The sequence below is a fragment of the Ipomoea nil genome, unplaced genomic scaffold (assembly GCF_001879475.1).
Source record: "Ipomoea nil cultivar Tokyo-kokei standard unplaced genomic scaffold, Asagao_1.1 scaffold3056, whole genome shotgun sequence".
Taxonomy (NCBI): Eukaryota; Viridiplantae; Streptophyta; class Magnoliopsida; order Solanales; family Convolvulaceae; genus Ipomoea; species Ipomoea nil.
In genome coordinates this window covers 3,014,296-3,037,377 of record NW_017619484.1, presented here as the reverse complement: position 1 = coordinate 3,037,377, position 23,082 = coordinate 3,014,296, and the positions used below count along the sequence as shown (strand labels likewise).

The following is a 23,082-nucleotide window of genomic DNA, read 5'->3' as shown; positions in this document are numbered from 1 at the left end:
ATCTTGCTTGTTGAATTTCAGTTATCTCTTTATCTATCAGTTTGAGTATGAGTATTGTATGATGAGCTATGTTTAGAGATATCTGTTTGAACTTTGAAGCATGAGAAGGTGTTTAAGTTGAGTATTTTGAAAAAATCATGTGTATATGAAGTATAGGTTGCAAGCATATAGAAGTGTGTTTGAATATTTATTGAGATCGTTGACTAAGTGTTGTAATTGGTTATGTTCATACTTGAGATTGCATGTGAATGCCAAATGTTTTCCAAATCTATATCTATATTACTTTACAGGGTTGAGTGGTTTTATACTTAACATTAATTTGCTAACGGGTTTATTTTCCTACTTGTTTTTATAACACCTTTCAGGTGGGCCTGGTGTTTGAGAGCGCACGTGGTAGTTAGTGCGTAGTTTTGAGGTGGTAGATACTGGAGTAGTTTTATACCTTAGTTGAACTGCTGTTTAGTTGTTGTTAAACTGATATTTTGTACGTGGTGCGTGGACACCGGGGTTTGTTTCCCAAGTTGTTGATGTTATAGAGCTTGACTCTAATTTTAGTTAGCTGTTTTGTAGCCCGTGTAGTCACCGTGAGTGGTGGTTGTGGCGGTAACACCCGTAGTTGTTTGATCGAATGGTTTTTAGTTATATAAACCTTGTTTATTTACCTTGTTTAAGTTTAATTATTTGAGATTTAGATTTTAGAAAAGGGAGGTGTTACAGCTAATGCTTATTGAGTATTTTGGTTTGACACTGCTTCACACCCCAAAAAAAGAAGGGAGCTACGTCTGAGTGAAACTTGGAGATGGAAGTCTTCTTTTGTTTCTCGACAGTGAAGTAAGACCAAGCTCATGAGCTTATTATCCTAGGTCAGAACAAGTTGATAGGATCCCCTTTTTTACGTCCCCATGTCCCCCCCCCCCCGTGTAGCGACATGGGGGCAAAAAGAGGAAAGAGAGGGATGGGGTTTCTCTCGCTTTTGGCATAGCGAGCCCTAGTGGGAGGCTCACACGACGGGCTATTAGCTCAGTGGTAGAGCGCACCCCTGATAATTGCGTCGTTGTGCTTGGGTTATGAGGGCTCTCAGCCACATGGATAGTTCAATGTGCTCATCGCGCCTGACCTCGAGATGTGGATCATCCAAGGCACATTAGCATGGTGTACTCCTCCTGTTCAAACCAGGGTTTGAAACCAAAATCCTCCTCAAGAGGATAGATGGGGCGATTCGGGTGAGATCCAATGTAGATCCAACTTTCGATCACTCGTGGGATCCGGGCAGTCCGGGAGGGTTTCGAATTAGCCCTAACCCACCTACCCACTCATCGATGACTGAGGGCTAATTATTTTATTGAAAAGAATTCTCTTGTTAATACCCTATGAATCGAATAAAACCTCAGATTCATACTAGAACCACGATGGTTCAATAAAAAAAACCTAAACGTAATCAAGGATTCTGAGTAAGAACCCTTTGATGATCACTTATTCCCTTTCCCTGAATAAATAGATGATGCAAATTAAAATTCAAATAAAGATTTTTCTTTTGATCAAAATAGAAATAGGGTTTGAAATAATAAAATTCTTTCGGTTTCAAAATTCTTTTTTAAATTTTTTTGAACCCGGGCACGAGGTCTGAATATTCAATTCAGTATGAATCATAGTTAAAATATTTCTTAATATATTTCGTGTATGCGTGTAATATTTAGGCACTTCCTCTTTAAATTGCAGCACCATCGGCTCTTCATCCCGCCATCTCAATCATCTCGTATTGAGAGAGAAGACAGATCGAACAGCACCATCCGAGAATTGGACATCATCTTCTACCTAGCTTGTTCTAGACCATTCATCTTGTGATACCACATCCATTTTATAAACTATTAAGCGCAACATTTGTGCATCCAGATAGAATGCTAAAAAAAAATGATCAAAATATTCTTCCATATTATATATCCATCCCTTGGATCTGCTTCGTAGCCGAAGTATATATTATGCATTGGAACCTGCTGCTTTGGTCTAGAAACTGTAGCAGCCAGAGTTGTCCCAGGAACACCGCCGGTCACGCCCACCGGCAAAACCCCAGAGTCATGCACCAAGCTAATGAGGCAGCGGTGGCACCATTACAGGCTACCAAGAGGTGGCCACCACCGGATCCGCTCTCTTTGCGACCGTCACAAACCAGGCTGTCTCTCAGCCTGTCTCCGTGGTAACTACTATTGGCGGCCGCAGGGTGAATTTAGATTTTTGTGGTCCCATTCTTATAAATAAATGAGAACCTATCAAAAGTATAAGTGGAATCTTTAAAAAGACATTTTTAGTCCTAAATTTATAGTGGCTTGAACAATTTTAGTCCTTTATAAAAAAATTTGCCATTTTATGGACAGAGTTATTGTGGCGAGGACATTTTTGGTCATCCGTCTATATTTCTGTTAGATAATCGTCTGAGAGAGGGGTAATTACGTCAATTTAAGCTATCTCCTTCTATCTATTATATCTATGTGTGTTTTGTTTTCTTCTCGGTCATAATTCGAAGGAGTCGGAGAGTCCAAGTTGCAGTTGTACGAAGAAATTGCCGGAGAATCGAAGCCGCCAAACAGGTTACTAATCAAATAGATAGAAGGAGAATCGAAGCCGCCAAACACACATTGATATAATAGATAGAAGGAGATAGCCTAAATTGACATAATTGTCCCTCTCTCATACGGTTATCTAACAGAAATATAGACGGAGGACCAAAAATGTCCTCGCCACAATAACTCTGTCCATAAAATGGCAATTTTTTTTTTTTTATAAAGGACTAAAATTGTCCAAGCCACTATAAGTTTAGGACCAAAAATGTCTTTTACTCAAATCAATACCCTACTTACCCTAACATATATGATTCTTCGTTTTAGTTACAGAATGGTTTGCTTAATTAGATCCTAATTATTAGAAGAGAAGTGATTTGGAAAAAACGGATGAGTTTTAAAATTAATTGTATATTTTTTTTTATTTCTTTAAGTAGCTAAATCAAAAATAAATATTAGACCATGTTGCCTATCTTGAACAGCAAAAATAAATATTAGACCCTATTGCCCATCTTCGACGGTCCAAAATTCGGCTATGCCAGCGGGGACAAGTTCTAGCACTACGTCACCGGAGTTTTCACCAGCGACAACGGCGACTGCGGTCGGGAGCACTCATTTACAACATTATAAAAAGGGAGAATGACACTTTTTTCTCTTGAGTTATATACTTATAGCACTTTTTCCCCCTTAATTATTCAAGTGGCTGTTTTTCCCCCTGAAATGTTAAATGGACATAGTTACCCTTAAAATAAATATTTCATTTATTTTTCATCTCCAACAAATTATGATCATAATTTGGTTCAAACCAAACAAACACTATAGCAACCAAACCTAAATATTTCAATTACAATTTAGAATCGAAACTCGATATTTAGAGTTTATCAAAATTGCGAACTGGAACGGACGGTTCATGTTCCGAACTGAAAAAAAATAAAATACATTTATTGTTGAAGTTAGACTATTTTAAAATAAAAAATAAAATTTTAAAATAAAGACGGTTCAAAATCGCGAACCGGATCCGGAACCGCCGATTCACGGTTTAGGATCCAATTTTTTTGATTCATAATTTTAATAAATTGAAATTCAAATATTGGGTTCTCGATCTGAATCATAACCAAAATTTTTTAATTCGATTGCTATAATGTCTGGTTCAGTTCGAACCGAACCGTGGTGATCCCTACGTATACGCAATAATTTGTTGGAGAAGTAAAATAAATAAAATGTTTACTTTAAGGGTAGAAATGTCAATTTAATATATTAGAGGGAAAAACCACCACTTTTAAAATAATTGAGGGGACTAATGTGCATACCTAAATAATTGAGGGAAAAAAAGTGCTATAAGTATATAACTCAGGGAGAAAAAGTGCTATTTTCCCTTACAAAAATTTAGAACACATTTGTTCATTTTTACTTTTTAATTTGTAAAATAAAATGTTCCATCCGATGTGGCATCTTTTCATTCGCTTAGACAGGTATGAACATTACACGTCACACTTAAATAACAAATTTTATTGTGCAATCGTCTCTTCTTCAAGACTTCAACGGTGCTGTCGATAGAGATCCTCTGGTTCGCGAACCACCAACAGTCTTGTCGACTTCTCCTCCATTTCTTCTACTAAGCTAGGGTTTACATTCTGCAATTAGGAGGCACATAAAGATGAATTTCGCTTGGAGTTGTGTCTTACTTTTGTCCTCCACACTCTTCTACGGCGTTGTTTTCGCCGATCAGATCTTCTCTGCTCATACAGGTTCCAACATTTAATCTTGCAAACATTCTGTAATCTTTTGCTAATATATAGATATTTGTTTCGAAGAAAAGAAGAATTTTGAACTCCACTCATATTTTGTGTTAGCTAAATTCCTGTCCATTACAATTTCAATTGTGTATTTGTATAAATAATAAGGTATTGCATTCATCAATATGCATGAAATGTGTGTTGTCCATGCAAGTACATTAGCACCTGAAGGCTGTGGAGCTAACAATGGAATTTAAGATAGAGATGATGTTGGTAGGATGACAAGAACTAGGGGTGCTTACTGTTAACATCAATGGTTTGGCCCTAGCTGCCTGATGGCTTATGAAGATTTCACTTTAAAAGTCGTTTTCTATTTAGTTTTTATCACTATAATAGAAGTGGTTTGGAAAGAATGAAGATTGCTTTTTCTCTATGGTTTCTATATTTTCAATGCTTTAAATGAGGTATTTGCCTGATCCTAATGACATAGACAAGCTAGACTAAAGGAATGTTTGGTGCTTGGAAATTGCTAACTGTTTATAAACTATGAAATGCTAGGTAGAATTTGGAAAAGTTGATGGTTTTATGCTTGAAGCCTTGAAACATTGGCATTACTGCATTAGCTCAAACCCCAAATATATTTTACTCATCTATTTATCAGTTGCATTGTGCAAGCCATTGTTTTGGCTAACTTTCAGGTGTTATGTCTATGTTTCCCATTTTGATCAAATCTAGATATTTCATATTAAGTTACCTTGGATGGCCCAGATTTTATGATTTTCTGACCTTTAATGTCAGGAGGTACTCTTGGTCGAAGCTCTAAAGAACCTAAATACAAAATTGAATTTCATCCAGAAGACTCACCCTTTCTCCCTGTAAGTTCTACTAACTTGAATGTAATAGATGCCATTTTTTTCCTCTAAAAATTCTGATCTTTTAGATTATGGAGATGGAGAAGTACAACCTTCCCATGACAGCATTTTTTAAGAAAACTATGTTACTGTGTCTTTTTAACTGATCTGGTTATATGATGCATTAAATTAATGGGTGAGTCTGAACATTTTGTTTTACAGGATGATGATCAGGAAGCTGTTGTTATGCCCAATAAAAAAGGAGAGAAGTTTCTGTGTTTTCTACCCAAAGTGCATAATTCAAAAAGCAGTAAACTAGTCAGTCATCAGAATACGAGCAGCTTGATCTTGGAGACTGAGAAACACATTAAACTAAAGACACCTGATGAGCTACTAGAAGTGCTCAAGGATATATGTCTTATCAGGGTTAGTATATTTAGAACCTCTCTCCTATCCCATAAGTGGGAAAAAGAGGAATTTTATCAAAAAATGAAAAGGAATACCTTGATAGATGAACCAAGTTGTGAATTTAAAGGCGTTTTCTCTGCAATTATGCATCTATTATATAACTTACATCGTCAAATTCTCCCAGCAAGAGGGATGGTGGTCATATGAATTTTGTTACCAGAAGAAGTTGCGACAAATTCATTTGGAGGATGAGAAGGTATCTCTTCTTTTGCCTCTTAATGGTTCCTAAAGTAATAATTACATTTGTTCTTGAAATGGTTTCCCAGCATTTCATCAGCAGAATTTCACACTTTACTAGCATGTGGTATAATGTAGAACTACTGCTTAAGTTTCTAATGTGCTTAGTGCCATATTGAATCCTTACTGCTTAAGTTTCTAATGTGCTTAGTGCCATGTAGAACTACTGCTTAAGTTTCTAATGTGCTTACTTGCACTCTTATTGAATCCTATTTGCTGCTTTTTGTTGTATTTATAACTAAATCCAAATCTGAATTTCTTTGATACTGAATTCTATAGGTGGTTCAAGAATTTGTCTTGGGTAACTATGACAGTGAGGCTACAGCTGCTGCTAATGAGAACCGGTCTGATATTTCTACATTAAAAGATCCTCGCTCAAAAGATGCCTCACAAAGGTATGTATACAACAAATAATGGCTGAACCAGGAGCTCGGTTAAAAACTTTATTTAGCCTATACGTAGACCCTTAACATGAAGTTTTACACTGAGAAACAGATTGCAACTGGCCTCAGTATTTTCTTTGCCCCCAGGAATTATTTTTAGTGATTAATCATGTATGCAGGTATCACGCTCATCAGTATATAAATGGAACTACCTGTGATTTAACAAACCAGCCACGAGAAACAGAGGTATAAAGTTGATTTTCACATTGGTTTCTTATAAAAGTATTATAGGTCAATATTTATAACAGTTTTTCCTTCAGGTGAGATTTGTATGCTCAGAGCCAAGGGCTATGATAAGTTCCATCACTGAGTTGTCCACCTGCAAGTATGCTCTCACAGTTCAATGCCCAACACTCTGCAAGCATCCGTATGCATCTCTTTCTTATTCTCAGTTTCATGCATGCTACCACAGTTACACCTGTTCATATTGATTTACCTTTTGATTAATGATATCCATTTGTTTTGTTATGATAGCAATAATATATGCCATAGATAACTTAGCCAATTCTGGTTTGATTAATGATATCCGTTTGTTTTGTTTGGTTCAAAGGCCTAAACAAATAAGACATCTTTCTTTTGGGTGTGGATATAGAGGGGGTATGTGCATGGAGTTAAGTAGGGATAGGGGTGTAAACGAATCGAATTGAGTCAAATATCTCACTATTTGATTCGAATTCGACTATATATTCGAATATTCGTATTTGTATTCGTTTAATATTCGAATCTCAAATTTGATTCGTATTCGATTCGACCAATTTATTCGAATATATTCGATTCGACTCGAATATTCGAATTCGAAATGCCTAACTTAATTTTTTACAATATTAGGGACTTAGGGTTTATATATATATATATATATATATATATATATATATCTTAGGGTTTATATATATATATATATATATATATATATATATATATATTCGAATACTATTCGAATCGAATACACTCGATTCGTATTCGTATTCGAAAAAATTCGAATCGAAAAAAGTATTCGAATTCGAATCACGAATCGAATTTTTTTTATTTGATTTGTTTACATCCCTAAGTAGGGATGTCAATCGAGGAAGCCCATTCGGTTTCGGGCTATTCCTATCAGGCTATCGGGCTTATCGGTTCGGGCTAATCGGAATTTTTTTTTCTCTGGTTGGGTTTAAAATTCTTGGCACTAAGCCTCGGGCTGTCAGGCTAATCGGGCGGGCTCAACTGAAACTTTTGACATTTTCAAATTAACATTCTAAGCTTTTCAATTTTAATAAACTAGCGCATTTATACTAATAAATATAAATTTATACATCATTCAATCAATATAAACCTCTATTTCTAAATTTCAACTAAAATAATTAATATTAATATATTTACACTATAATAATTATAATAAATTTTTTATTTTTCATTTATTTTTTGGCCAATATTTTTCATTATTTATTTTCATAAAAAGTATTTTATTTTGTAATAAATTTATTAAAATTTTATTTACAAATTTAATAAAAAGTACTAAAGATGAGTTTACATATAAATTTCTTATATATTTTGTTCCACAGCACTTGTGAAATAAAGCATAGCCTTAAGTGGCTCGGGCTAGCCCACTAAGTTCTGGGCTAGCCCGTTTGGGCTATCGGACTTATCAGGCTAAAATTTCTTGACCTTAACCTTAAAATTTTTTGGGCTTATTGGGTCGGCCCGTCGGTTTTACGCTAAGGTTGACATTCCTAAAGTTAAGGGATTATTGCAATGTATTAGAATAATTATCATATAACTATATTTAGAAAACATCTGTTTACATTATTGTGGGTTGCTACTCTGAATTACACTGATTATTGCCCAGTTGATAGAGAGAAATAGCATAGTGGTTAATAGATCTGGCCCAAAATATATTGACTGCTTGGAGTATATGAAGTTATTAGAACTTTGTTAAATAATGTGGAATAGCTTGACACTATGACTGTTCACAACTCAATTGCTTTGATGTGTACGCAGAATTTAAATTGAGCTGTCATGGCAGCCTTCTCTTCTATGTTTGGGCTTGAATTGCAAGGACTGCAGCTAGTAGCACTGGTTTGAAAGTTGAAACCCAACCAGGCTGACTGGGTTAAACCAGAGCCAGTTCTAAGTCTGATCTGATCCACTTTAGGGGACCGGACATGGTCAAAGCCTATGTAAACTGGTCAGACCTGAGGAATTACAAGGACTGCAGCTAGTGGCAATGATTTTCATGGTTTTAAAAATCGCTAGGCACTGCCCTATATAAAGAACAATACTATTTTAGAAAATAATAACACTAATGGAGGAAGACAGGAAGTCAGGAACACAAACCATCAATAATAAATTAATAAATTAATTAATAAAATATACAATTCTGAGGACAACTTTCAAGCTGCCAGCCATTAAAATACTAGGGTTTTTAAATTTAACTGTAGAAGGCTAAAAACCAAGAGGAAATTAGCAAAGCTATACATGTCTGCTGCCACCTGGAATCTTGGGCGAGAACTGCAAGATCGAGATTTGACAATCAACAATGGCAAAGTCTATAGGTGAATGGTGAAGTTGTGTGACTTGCAGAATCGAGCATGATTGAACAGCGAATCAGTAGTGGTGTCTCAGGCTCTCAACTGCTGTGGTTGTGCGGGCGATGGTGGTGTGCTGTCACAATTGAATGGCTGTTTGCTGGGGATGAAGGACAGGCTGTGCTGTGATTCTTCAATGTCCGACCGTGATCTGTGGACTGCTGCAAAGGTGAATCTGAGCGAAACAAACCTAAAATAAAAAATTGACCGAGTAGGAAGGTTACACCTAGTAGTCAGCTTAGTGCTGACCACCTAAAATGGTGAGTTTTGCCTAATTTGGTTCTGCCTAGGGACGCGTAGGTCAGGTTTTACAACACTGATGATTTGAAACCCAACCAGGCTGACTGGTTTAAACCAGAGCAGTTCTAAGTCTGATCTGATCCCCTTTAGGGGACCGGACATGGTCAAAGCCTATGTAAACTGGCCAAACCTGGGAAATTGAGCAGAACTGGTTTCCCGCTAACTTGAAAATTCATTGATCACCATGATAGTATCTAAACCTTGATCTTCACCAATCAAGTTTTCTTACTTCATTCTATCCCATTTGTTTATGTTGAGTTCAGAGAAGGAAAGGAGCATATTTTTATTTCTAAGTCTGATCTTATCCCCTTTAGGGGACTGGACATTGTCAAAGCCTATGTAAACTGGCCAAACCTAGGAAATTGGCCACAACTGGTTTCCAGCTAACTCTTGAACTCATTCATTACCATACTGGACATTGTCAAAGCCTATGTAAACTGGCCAAACCTAGGAAATTGGCCACAACTGGTTTCCAGCTAACTCTTCAACTCATTCATTACCATGATAGTATCTAAACCTTGACCTTCACCAATCAAGTTTTCTTCATTCTATCCCATTTGTTTGTGTTGAATTCAGAGAAGAAAGGAGCACTTTTTATTGGAATAAGGTTCAAATTGACCACTGAACGTAACCTGAAAGTGCAATTAGGCCACTGAACGAAAAAAAAGTGCAATTAGGCCACTGAACACTCCAAAAATGTGCAATTTCACCTGATAGCAGGTTACCCTCAATTTTAGCAGGTTATCTGCTTACGTGGCAACTGAGTTGGCATTTTTAATAAATTTTAATAATAACTTTTTATTAAATTTTTTTTTAAAAAAATAAAAACGACTTATTTTATTTTTTATTTAATTTTTTCCAATTTTTTATAAAATTTATTATTAAAAATTATTTAAAAATTATTAAAAATGCCAACTAAGCTGCCACGTAAGCAGGTAACCTGCTAAAATTGATGGTAACCTGCTATCCGGTAAAATTGCATACGTTTGGAGAGTTTAGTGGCCTAATTGCACATTTTTTGAGTGTTCAATGGCCTAATTGCACTTTTTTTTTCGTTCAGTGGCCTAATTGCATTTTCAGGTTACGTTCAGTGGCCAATTTGAACCTTATTCCCTTTTCATTTCATGTATAAAACTAGAGGACGTGTGCATGCAAACACATATATATACTAGTAGAAAAAGATATCTAAGGTTCCCAACTTAGGAAAAGCCTATAACCCTTCATATTTCTACAAATGCTTGTCTGTTGAATTTCCTCGCGTATTTTTCAACAGTTTGAGATGTGAAACAGGGAAATGGAGTGTAGTTAAATTTTGATCATCATGTGGAAATTTTGATTCAAAGTTACATCCGACACCAAATGCTGGAGATCATCATTGTTATCCTCACCACCTTTATCATGGTCTCTGACCTTGATCTTTACCTAATCATCTGATGATATGAAGACTTCTCTTCCTTTTCTCCATGAACCAATTCACAGGGGACTAGCCGACTAGGGGAGACCAAGCTTTGGAGCACTCATCTATGTTATGAATTTGTGAAAAATTGTACACATTTTGGCTGTGTTTGAATGTGATCTGCTGCGAGCTAGGTGAACCTTTTGCTAGTGATGATGTAGTAAAAGAAACACACACGCAGCTAATGAGAAAGGAGAACATATCTGAGTTTTACACAAGGAATCTCCATCACCTGTAGTTCTGTACTGTAACCAAACCGGTAGAACCGCTTACCAAGTTACCAGTAGCCTCTTGGTCTTTGTGGCTTAGATTATAAGAACACTGGCTTCAAGTAGATTCTATGATCACTTGAGATGTCATGTAGTTAATATAAATGCTGCTTAAGGAGATTCTACTTTTTCTCCATTCTGAATTTAATGCATTTCTCTGACCCCACCTCAGAAAAGTTCTTCCTTGCAAATTATGTGAATATGGAGTATACAATTAGTATAGTACTCTAAAAAACATCATTTGATAATAGTATTTTTGCTGGCACTATACATACTAATGCTATTTTTATGCTATTCTTAGACCCTTTTCTGGATATTATGAATTGGTCTTTTAACTCTTTATGTACATTGTCTTGCAATACGTTACATTTCTCCAGTTTCCCTGACAGTCTATTTTATTTTCATGGCAGACTCTTTCAGGAAGAAAGGCCAGTGTGGCATACCATTAACTGCAACGTGCTTCCTAAAGATTACAAAGAAATGAAGGTGCAGCAAGAAAATTTTGGAGGAGAAAAAATTAGGATGGTAACAGAGCTCGAGTATCCCCCTACTTTTGATTCGGAGGAATATGCAACATGAAAAGTTTTTAGCATGCTCTGCTCTGGATGGAATCTTTCACTAATCAATGCCAATCTTTTTAATTCAAATTTGCTCTAAATTTTGTTATATTCTCCATCCATAACCTTTTCCTCTTTCCTTGTATTGATAGTAAGGGTATTTAGAAGACGTGTATAGAGTATAGGGAACAATATGAAAGACGACCAAATTCACTAATCTGTTCTACTTGTCATTTGTGGTTGTGAAGATGGACCTCATATTATGGTGCATATAATCTCTTATTCCCTGCACATTATGTTTGGTACAACAAAAGATGTGCGTCGTGTCAATATGAATATGCACAGCAATTTCCATGAATAATTGTTGTTTTGGTATTATTTTTTTGAAAACCAAAAACTTCATATATTGCATTAACTTAACTCAGAAGGAATGAAAGATGGGAGGGAGTCCCTCCAGACTGAGCGGGCATGAACCGCTCCTACATGTTTAGCTAAGGCATGAGCAACCAAGTTGGTGCCTCTGCGTACAAACTTAACAGAATGAGCTGAGAAAGAATTAAGTAAACGTGAACAGGAATCTAAAATAATGCCAAGATACGAACGATAAGAACTGACGTCCCGAAAGCTATCCACGAGAACTGTACAGTCTGTCAAGATAACAATATTGTGATAATTGTGGTCCTGTAGCCATGAGAGAGCCTCACGTATTGCCATAGCTTCGGCTAAAAGAGGATCATATGGGCAAGAGAGTGGGCCATTTACCGCTGCAATAAAAACACCTTCCGGGCTACGCACATAGAAGCCGAATGTTGGGGCGTGTTGGGATCCATAGAACCCGGCATCCGTAGAGCATAGTACGGCATTATGGAGGAGTGACGCGGTAGGTTCATGTTGCATGGCAGGCAGCAGTTCGGACGCTGGTGACGGCAGAGCAGCAATATGGCTCGGCAAGGGCGCAACACTGCCGTGGGCAGTATACTTGGTCCAGGCGGACCAGGTGCGGTGAAATGAGATGCAAAGGTGTATTGGGGAAGGCAACGCGAGATCCCAAACCGCCATGTTCCGGGCCCTCCATATTTCGTAGAGTATTCCACATATTTGATCTTTTAGAAAACCAGCAGATATTGCTGAGTTCCCAAGCCAAAGCTCCACCCACTGCACAAAATCATGATCACCAAAGTTAGGGATTTGGAGTTGTGAAATATTCCACACACGTCTAGCATAAACACAATTGCATAAAATGTGCATAACATCCTCTTCAAGCACCCCACAAGCAGGGCACACATTCGGGATCTCCACTCTTCTTCTAACCAGGTTAGTAATTGTTGGCAAAATATTTGTGATAGCTCTCCAAAGAAATATTCTCCATTTGGGGGGAACTTGTAATTTCCAAATGTTATTCCATATTGCATCACATGGGGCATTAATCTCCCAAGCCGCCTGTAACCGTTCTTGACCGTATACATTCCCCTAATATCACCTGTCCAGTACGAATCATCTTTAAAATCCACACACACCGGGGTTTGTAAAATTAAGCCAGCATCCCTGGGAATAAAAATTTGCGATATTAATTCCTGATTCCAAATCCCCTGGTCATAATTTATCAAATCTGCCACCATCAAATCAGGATGTTGCGCGGGCTGATCTGAGTGAACGAAAGGGTCATGGGAATCAGGCAACCAGGGGTGGTCCCAGACTCTAGTCATTCTTCCGTTGCCAATTCTAAGCCTGCAACCACTTCGAACTAGGTCCTGGCTGGCCATAATGCTTCTCCACACATAACTTGGGTTACCACCAAGCGTGGCCTCATAAAAAGTAGTGTTAGGAAAATACCTTGCTTTAAAGATCCTGGCCACTAAAGAGTCCGGGCAGGTCAACATTCTCCACCCTTGCTTTCCTAGGAGAGCCAAATTAAACTCATGCAGCCTTTTAAAACCCATACCTCCATGCTTCTTGGGTACACACATCTTGTCCCAGGCCATCCAGTGAATACCGTCTACCACATTACTTTTGCCCCACCAGTATCTATTCATCAGTCTTTCCAGAGATACACAAAGAGTCATAGGCAACAGGTAGATACTCATAGTGTAGGTTGGCATTGCCTGTGCGACACTTTTCAGTAACACCTCTTTACCTGCCATAGATAACAGTCTCTTATTCCAGGAGCCAAACCTCTGCCTCAATTTTTGCTCAACATAAAGAGAAAACCACTTTCCTGTTTCTCCCAATAACAGAGGGGAGACCCAGATACTTCCCAAAATCCTCAGCTTGCTCAACTCCTAACCCATGAGCAATATCATTCCTGTCCCCCAGAGTAGTATTCCGGCTAAAAGAGATATTGGATTTATGAAAATTAACAGATTGGCCTGAAAATTCCTCATAAACCGCTAAACAACGTTTCACCTCCATAGTTTCCTGCATGTTTGCTTTAAAGAAGAGCAGACTATTATCCGCAAAGAAAAGATGCGAGATAGGTGGAGCCCCACGAGCTACCCTGCAACCATGTATCCGTCCTTTAGCCTGGGCATCCTGCAACAAAAGGGACAAGCCTTCTGCACATATAATAAAAAGATACGGAGATAATGGGTCCCCCTGCCTTAAACCCCTAGATGGGATTATTTCCTTACTCGACTTCCCATTGACCAGCACCCTGTACCTGACTGTCCGTACACAGAGCATTATTAGACTGACCCATTTTCCATCAAAACCCAGTTCCAATAACATACGTTCCACAAACGACCACTCCATTCGATCATAGGCCTTAGCCATATCCAATTTGAGGGCCGCCCAACCTACATGCCCTAGCTGTTTCCTTCGTAGGTAATGACCAACCTCAGACGCAATAAGGATATTGTCCGAGATGAGCCTACCTGGCAGAAAGGCACTCTGCGACTCCGAAATAATATTATCAAGCAGCGGTTTCATACGATTAGCAATCATCTTGGCCATTAGTTTATAAACCACATTACACAAAGCAATCGGCCTGAGATCCGCAACAAACTCAGGGGCTACCTTTTTAGGTATTAAAACAATATTCGCATCATTCAGCTCTAGGGGAAATGATGATTGAGATAAACAATTAAGTACAAAATCAGTAACATCCTTACCAACGAGATCCCAGAATGCCTGGTAGAAGCCCGGATTCATGCCATCCGGTCCTGGTAACTTATCTTTCCCCATGGAAAACAAGGCGCGCTTCACCTCCCCAGGCTCAAACGAACGAAGAAGATCATCGTTCTGCTCACGCGTGACACGTGGTGTGAGGGTATCCACGTGAAACGCCCCGGACCCGCCGCTGGACTGGAATATTTGCTCATAATAACTTGTGACCAGCGAAGTTAGGCCATCCCCCTCCTTCCAAGCCCCATTCTCATCTTTAAGCTTCATAACAAAGTTCTTCCTTTTCCGATACGTGGCGTACTGATGGAAAAACTTTGTATTTCTATCCGCACCCTGCAGCCAGTGCTGCTTGGCCCTTTGTTTCCAGAAAGACTCCTCTTGCGACAGGATGGAACACAACTGCCCATCCAACTGTCTAAACTGCCCCAAAGAAACTGGGTCCATACGGCCTCTCAAAGCATTCATTTCCTGCCTTATAGTGTCAATCCTGGACCCAAATTTTTGAAAGTGTTCCCCTCCCCACTTCTTCAGACCCTGGCCACACATCCACAACCTCTCCTGCAACCCCATACCCTGCGTATTCAACCACTGATTCTCCATCACCCCCCTACAACCCTCATCCTCCAACCACGCATTCTCAAAGCGAAAACCACGTGGCCTCCGTACTGTAGCTGAGCCATTAATATCCAGAAAAATGGCCGTATGATCCGACATTAATGTCTGAATATTATATAACCTGGCTCTATTATGCATCTCCAGCCAAGCTGCATCCCCCACTGCCCTATCCAGCCTCTCCTCTACCCAATTCGGAGTCCCCTTACTCCGTTCCCAGGTGTACGGATACCCGATCATGGGAATAGTCGTCAAACCGCAATCAGTAAGAGCATCCCCAAACCCTTCTAACAAACCAGTTGGATGCAGCCGTCTACCCCTCTTCTCAGACTGATAAAGAAGATCGTTGAAGTCCCCTATTACCACCCAAGGAAGATCAGATGCATCCTTGAGCGATCGTAGAAAATCCCACGACTCCCTTCTCCTCGTATTCTGGGCAAAACCATAATAGCAAGTGAGTCTCCAATGATGACGATTTGGTAATGTCACCACCAGATCGATGTGGTTATTAGAGTACTTGATTAACCGAGCGCTATTATTCTTTGCCCATAGAAAACCCATGCCACCCTTCTGCCTCACACTATCCACCCCAAAACCTCCCTCAAACCCAATCTTCACACGGAGCCTCTCCACATGACTCCTATCCACCATCGTTTCCATCAAGTACACAAAATCCGGCTTCTTTTTGGACACTAGGTCCACAATTTCTCGAACTGTTCGTGGATTGCCCAAGCCACGACAGTTCCAACTTAGAATACTCATTGGGTAGGGCGGGCCTGATCAACAGGTCCCGCCATAGTAGAAGAATCAGAATCCACCAACATCACACCCTCCTCCGCCTCCACTCTCCCCGCCACCACCCTCTCCACACCCCGTCTCCGCTTCGGATCAACCCGCACCCCTTCCTCCTCCCCCTCATCCCGAAACCCATCCCTAAACACTGCTGCACCCGGCCTAGACACACTGGCCGAGCCAATTCCCGCGTTCGGTAAGTCCCGACACCCCTCCACCGGTAAGGCCGAAACACCACCCGGGCGGTCAGCGCTCATTCGTGAACCGAGGACAACGCCCCCCTCCCCACTGCCGAGACCCAACTCTCGGTGTCTCCGTTCCCCTTTTTGCAACCAACTCTCCCCCATCGCCTTCGCCGGTAAATTGCCCCCAGCCTTCAAACTCGCACTAAACGGATATTGCTCAGGTTTCAGGCGAGACACACGAGCATCAAGACAAAACTTATCCGTGTGCCCCAATTTTCCACAAAAGTAACAAAACATATGCAGGCGTTCGTACCGAAAATTCACCCAAGTCCATGAATTATCTCGCAAAATCATCTTCATGCGCCTTTTCAGAGGTGCCGTTACCTCCACCGTAACCTGCACTCTATAAAATTTGGTCCAAGGCCTCGTAAAATTCCGTTCATCTAGCCGAACAAACAGCCCTAAATAATCCCCCACTTTCTCCAAGACTTTATCCGTTTGGTAGCCGACCGGGAGGTCATGCACCTGTATCCAATAATCAATCGTATTCAACGTAACCTGCGTAGGATGCTCTCCAGGCCGCAAAGGTTGACAAACTAAGGTAGCGTTCTCAAACGCCCAAGGACCATTCTCCAGCACATAAGCCATGTCCGTGTCATGATAGAACGTAAACAAGTAAAGATTGGGTTGTACCTCTGTAACCTGTATCCCCATTAACGGCCTCCAAACAGAAGCCATTACCTGTCTCATCACATCAAACTTGATATTACGATCGGTTAGGAATCGTCCAACTAACTGCCAATACTGCCGCACAACATCAACTGCCACGGCCGAACCTGGGTCCTCTTCGAACCGAACCCCCGTCTCCTCGTCTTCTAGAGTTATCTCCGCACAACTTTGGACTATGTCGCGGACATCCATGATTCAGCGTTCGGAAGCTTCGCCCTGGACCTCTTCGGCAGTCGTTGATAGCACAAGCGTGATCGGACGAGCAAAGGGAGCGATGATCAAGCCGAAAAAAGCAAAAACCCTAGATACCAGGGAGAGAGACAAAAAACCCTAGATACCAGGGAGAGAGATCACCACCATTAATTATCTTCTTTTGTTGTTTTGGTATTAAAATATTCATTATGATGATGAAGTCAGTAGCCATAGGTCCTTGAATTTTTTTTTTTTTTTTTTTTTTTGAAAGTCCATAGGTCCTTGAATTAAATACCCACTTTCATAGAAATATTTAGAGCAAGAAGTATTTATATTTATTTATTGAAAAAAGGTTCAAATTAATAACTGAATTATACATGAAAATGCAATTGGGTCATCCAACAAATAAATAAATTTTATATATATATATATATATATATATATATATATATATATATATATATATATATATATATATATATAATTGACCCTCTGAACAAGTTATTGGGTTAAAACTTAAAAGTGACGAGCCGCTAAGACAACGGTTCTTGGCGGACCTTAATGCAGACAGTTAAGTGGTACCCTAGCCTGACACAAATAGTGGTTAGAAGGAAATGAGACATCCTAGTGGAGGAGAGAGAAGGAAATGAGACATCCTAGCCTAACTTAAGAGCATCTCTATCAGTGGTACCCTAGCCTGACACAAATAGTGGTTAGAAGGAAATGAGACATCCTAGTGGAGGAGAGAGAAGGAAATGAGACATCCTAGCCAAACTTAAGAGCATCTCCATCAGTGGAGTTTTCTCAGTTTTTGAGGATAACAATGCTTATGTGGAGGAGAGAAGGAAATGAGTCTTTGCAGGAAGTGTGATTTTTGGACTAAACATGTAGGGCCCGCGTGGAGAAAATGCTTGCGCGCCCAGAGGGTGCGTGCAGTGTGCGTAAAAGCAATCATTATTGTGTGGACCATGGTCCACACAAGTTGTGTGGATCATATTTTATATATTGTAAAATAATGTACATTCAGTACAAAAATAATGTACATTCAATACAAAAATAATGTACATTGCATTCAGGGGATGTACATTATTTTTGTAATGAGTGTACATTATATTGTATAATGTACATTCAGTACAAAAATAATGTACATTTAGTATATTAAAAATGTACATTTTGTTATGGTCCACACAATAATTTGCCGCGTAAAAGCTTTTTTTTTTTTTTTTTTTTTTGGTTCTCTCTCATCTTTTATTGTAATATGACAAAAACCTCTCAAAAATCATGCCTATTGGAGATGCTCTAAATGGCAACTAGTAAAGGCAAATTAAGTTTATTGATGGCTAGTTATTTGCCAAAAATGGTAGAGCTTTTGGGGTCACTTTGTTCAACTATGGTGTTTTTTTTTTTTTTTTTTTTGTTTTTTTTTTTTGGAGTAAATATCACTTTTGGTTCCTTGACTATCATAGCTGATACAGTTTTGGTCCTTGACTATTGCTTTTTTCAAATTAGGTGCATGAATTTCCAATTAGTATCACTTTTGGTCCTCTGATCCAACTTTCTGGCCACATATTACCGAAATTCCAGCCAGAAAAATATTGTGTTGTAATTAGAAGGGTATTTTGGTCCTTTAAAATTTATTCATTTTCCTCTTTTATTCTTTTCTTCTTCTCCTTTCCCCCTCAGCTCTCCCGTTCGTTCTTATTTTGCTAAACGCGCACAGTCTCCAATTTGGCAAAGCTTTAGTAAATATATATGCAAGTTGACATTTTGTTGAGATAGAATTAACTTGAATGTCTCCAGTAGCAACTTTATCTCCTACAAAATGATAGCCTATCTCAACGTGCTTGGTGCGAGCATAAAAAATGGGATTAGCACAATATACGTAGTCCCAAGATTGTCACACCATAATTTAGGGACAAAGATACCTGAAATCTTGATTTCTCGCAGAAGTGACATAATTCAAATTACCTCAGCACAGACGTCTACTAGAGCTTTATATTCAGCCACAGTAGAAGATCTAGCAACAGTTCTTTGTTTCTTGCAGACCTAGGACACAAGATTAAAGCCAAGAAACACAGCAAAACCACTTGTAGATTTTCGGTCCTCCGGATAGCCAGCCTAGTCAGAATCAGAGAAGGCATGAATTTCTCTTGAAGATGACTTTCTGACTCGTAAACTAAAATAAACAGTTCCTTTAACATACCTCAAAACTCGTTTTAATTGTTCCCAATGAGAAACTGTAGGAGCATGCATGTGCTGACACAACTGATTGACTGCAAAGGAAAGATCAGGACGAGTGATAGTTAAATACTGTAATGCACCAGCCAGACTCTTGTACTGTGTAGGATCATCGTACAAGTCTGTATCAATGATCACGAGTTTCGAAGTAGAAATAGGAGTATATAGTTCTTTACATTCTCCCATTCCAGCACGTTTTAGAATGTCATTCATGTATCTCTGTTGTGAAAGTAAAATTCCTTCATTGCATTTGATTGTCTCAATTCCAAGAAAGAATCCTGGTTTACCAAGATCTCTAATTTTAAATGCAGTGAAAAGTTTTTACACTAGTTGAGTAACTAAATCCTTATCACTCCCCATCATAAGTATATCATCCACATAAACTAACAGATATACACAATAAGATCCTTGTGAGTAGTAAAACAAGGATACATCCGTTTTTGATGACTCAAAACCAACAGATATTAAGAAGTGCAAATGATTAAACCAAGCCCTAGGTGCCTATTTTAACCCGCAGAGAGACCTTTTCAGTAAGAAAATATGATTTGGATACTTGATAAGTGCTTATTTGTCTATATTTTTGCTCCTTTCACTAAGCCATTTTGTTTATTGATCATTCCAAATTTCATTAGATTAGGACTAATTTGTGTTATTTTGCAAGGAATTTGGTTTGAAAAGCTTTGGAAGCAAAAATGAATATTTTCATGCATTTTGAAGGACATTGGAGTCAAGTGGAGCATTATGGATACATTTAGGGTTCATGGGAGCCAAGGAGAAGCTAAGGTGATGAGCAAAACACTTCCAAGAAAGCCTAAGAGTGGTGCTTGCAATGGTCTTGGTCATTTGGGCAAACCAAAGCAAAAGAGAAGCAAAAGATCATGCAAATGCAATTCCTGACCTGTACGTCGATGTCTTAGTTTTTGGACCATATCTCGAGCTACAAATATCCAAATTAAGTGATTCTTGCGCCATTTGAAAGAAGACTTGAAGATCTACAACTTTCATGAAGACACCGAAGCCTAATTCTGAAGAAAAAAGGGTCAAAATTAGCCTGCAAGTCGAAGTTCTGTTGCAGATCAGCACTCGACGCGTCGAGAATTACTCTCGACGCGTCGAATCTTGGCAGAATGTCGCGATTTACATTCTGTAATTTCTCGACGCGTCGAGAATTACGCTCGACGCGTCGAGCCCCCCGTCTCTGCTCTATTTTAGCTAAGTTTTCACTCATTTTTACTCGGTTTTGAACCCCATTCGAACCCTAACTATTTTCTACTCTTTCTTTTCATATTTTAGTGTTAGATTAGGTGTAGATTTAGGTTCTTTATCATATTTCAAGCTTGTATTGAAGGATCTACACTTGGATTTCAAGATTCTACCATCCATTTTCAATAGAGAAGCTTTCCTTCCTTTTATCCCTTTCTTTTGCAAGATTTATGTTTGTTACTTATGCTTTTGTGTTCTTTATGTTATTTAATCATGAGTAGTTAGTTTATGGACTTGAGTTAGGGTTGTATTATATATCTTGATGCTTGATTTGTGATTATTGCATAAAGGGGATTTTGCCTACCTAGGGTTCTTGAGTTTATGAAGGATTTGTGTTTGTATTTTGTTAATGCTTGGTGTACAACATTCATTGACATGTTTTGGAGGATTCTTGGCCTCAATGAGAGTTTGGTTAAGATTCCAAGCTACTCCTTGCATAATCCCGATTTTTCCTATGAAAATGGGAGAAATTGGGGGTTTTAGATGCTTTGTGTTCTTGAAGAACTTGGAGTTGATTCACCACGAAAGTGGGGCAATTCCTTGTTCTAATCCTTGTTTATTAATCATGAGAATGGTTCGTAGACTAGGATACCTACGTGCATTCCCGCCTCTATTCCTTGGTTGTGTGATTTTCCCCAATCCTTAGGTTGTGCTATGCATCTAGATGATAATGCTCCCTAGCTTGAGTCCTATTTCTTTATTTTGTGTTTATCTTTGTGTATATGTGTTAGTCTTATCATTTCCTTAAACTTGTAGTTTGCTTAGCTTCTTGTTGATTTCCTTATGCTAGTGCCTAGTTTATTGTGATTGCATATTGCGTGCCATATTCCCCAATCCCCTGAGGACGATATAACACCCGAGCTCACATCTTATTTTTGCTACAATCAAAAATTGGCGCCGTTGCCGGGGATTGGTAATTTGGTGGTTCTATGTGATTGCTTGTTTTGCTAGCATTAGAGTTTAGGGAATCTTAGGAGACTAAGTTTTTCTTTCTTTTTTGTTTGTTTTTATTGTTTAAAGAGCTAATTGTCTTACCTTGATTGAGATTTGGTTGAAGGATCTTTTCTTTGTGCATTCACTCTTAATTGAAAAGGAAGAGTTTTCACCACTCAATCAAGAACTTTGAATCATGGAGGGGTATAATTTCCAAGAGCAAAGAATGTCATTGCCCGATTTCATGAAAATGGGTATAAAGACCTTTCAAGGTGGTCCACTTCAATCATTCCTTTCTTATTCTAAGTGGTGTTCCTATTGTGGTGAAGCTCATGCATTGGAGAATTGTTACAAGTTAAACTTCACAAGTCCAACACCACCTCAAGATTGTCAACCTTTCCCTCAAGAGTGTGGTGTCAACATGAGTCAAGAAGTTCCTCAAGAAAACACTTTTCAAGCTTTGGAGCCACAATCTCCATGGTGTGCTATATGTGGTGGTTCTCATGCTTTGGAAAGTTGCCATATATTGACTCCCACTTACCAAATGCCTCACCAAGACACTCAACAACAAGCTTTGGAATATAATGTCAATGTCAATGAAGAAGCTTTTCAAGGAGGTACACCACCAATGTTTATGCCACAACCTCTTTGGTGTGCCATATGTGGAGGACCACATGAAGCCGAAGGATGCTACATCTTTGATCCTAATTTCCAATATCAAGGCCAAGTTCAAGAACCTCCACATCAAGAACCTCAACAACAATATGAAGACCAATTTCAAGAAATCCCTTACCAAGAACCTCAACAAGAATGTCAACCATTTGATCAAGAGTCCGAGATGAAGTCCATGATGGCCAACATGCTTAAGCAAATGAATGAGCAGCAAGTTCTACTAGACAACATGATGGCTCAAATACAAGGTTTGACAACTCAAGAACCCATTCAAGAATTGTTTTCCAAAGGAGAGGTTCTACAAGAGTTGCTCTTGCCAAATGAAGGTCATGAAGAGAAAGAGAAGATAGGCGAGGACCTTGAAGATGAAGACGATGAGGTTTATGATGAGTGCATTGAGATGGAGACACCAAGTTGGGGAGAAAGTGTAGAGTTGCAAGATAATGGTGATAAGGAGCAACTTGAGAATGAGAAAATGGAAGAAGTGCTAAAGAATGATGAATTTGATGGAATGTGTGGCACAAACAAGGAATGCCCATCATTGGATGACACTCCCTTGGATGAGGACTTTAGAGTGATTTGGGAACCGGGAGGAGTCAATATTCTTGAAAGTGTAGGCCCTCATTGTCCTATATTCCTATCCAAGGATTCTTACTTCCTATTGGTGCATGATGAAGACCCAAGGTTTCCATTACTTGCTCAAGAAAAGGAAAATCAAGAAGGGAATGTGAATGGAGACTTTGGGATTGGTCAATCCCATCTCTACTACCAAGAAGCAATGTTTAGGAAGAAATCTTTGTTTGACTTGTGGATCAAGAATGGATTTGAGGAAAGAGGGATGAAGCTTGGAATGAAGAATGATGGAATCCTAGCAATTGGAGTGGTGAACTTGATCTTAAAAGAACTT

General features: G+C 38.9%; 2 protein-coding genes and 1 long non-coding RNA gene across 3 annotated transcripts in view; 1 reads left to right on the top strand and 2 right to left on the bottom strand.

The window, feature by feature from the left end:
• Window positions 1-6,119, bottom strand: part of LOC109164122 — a 15,559-nt gene extending 9,440 nt beyond the window's left edge. Inside the window, exons 1-2 of the long non-coding RNA XR_002051390.1 lie at window positions 6,039-6,119; window positions 2,692-2,697 (exon numbers count right to left, since the gene is read on the bottom strand). This is a non-coding gene — a long non-coding RNA (uncharacterized LOC109164122). The remainder of the gene's footprint in view (window positions 1-2,691; window positions 2,698-6,038) is intronic.
• Window positions 4,089-11,694, top strand: LOC109164121 (protein OS-9 homolog). Its single transcript, XM_019312896.1, has 8 exons — window positions 4,089-4,303; window positions 5,090-5,166; window positions 5,365-5,568; window positions 5,735-5,806; window positions 6,127-6,242; window positions 6,410-6,476; window positions 6,551-6,657; window positions 11,293-11,694. The coding sequence occupies exons 1-8, from the start codon at window positions 4,213-4,215 to the stop codon at window positions 11,459-11,461; spliced, it is 903 nt and encodes a 300-aa protein (XP_019168441.1). The 5' UTR covers window positions 4,089-4,212; the 3' UTR covers window positions 11,462-11,694.
• A 7,493-nt stretch (window positions 11,695-19,187) lies between these two features.
• On the bottom strand, window positions 19,188-19,520 carry LOC109164087 (uncharacterized mitochondrial protein AtMg00810-like). Its single transcript, XM_019312841.1, has one exon. It carries the CDS (start codon window positions 19,518-19,520, stop codon window positions 19,188-19,190), a length of 333 nt encoding a protein of 110 aa, XP_019168386.1.
• Between the last annotated feature and the right edge of the window lie 3,562 nt (window positions 19,521-23,082).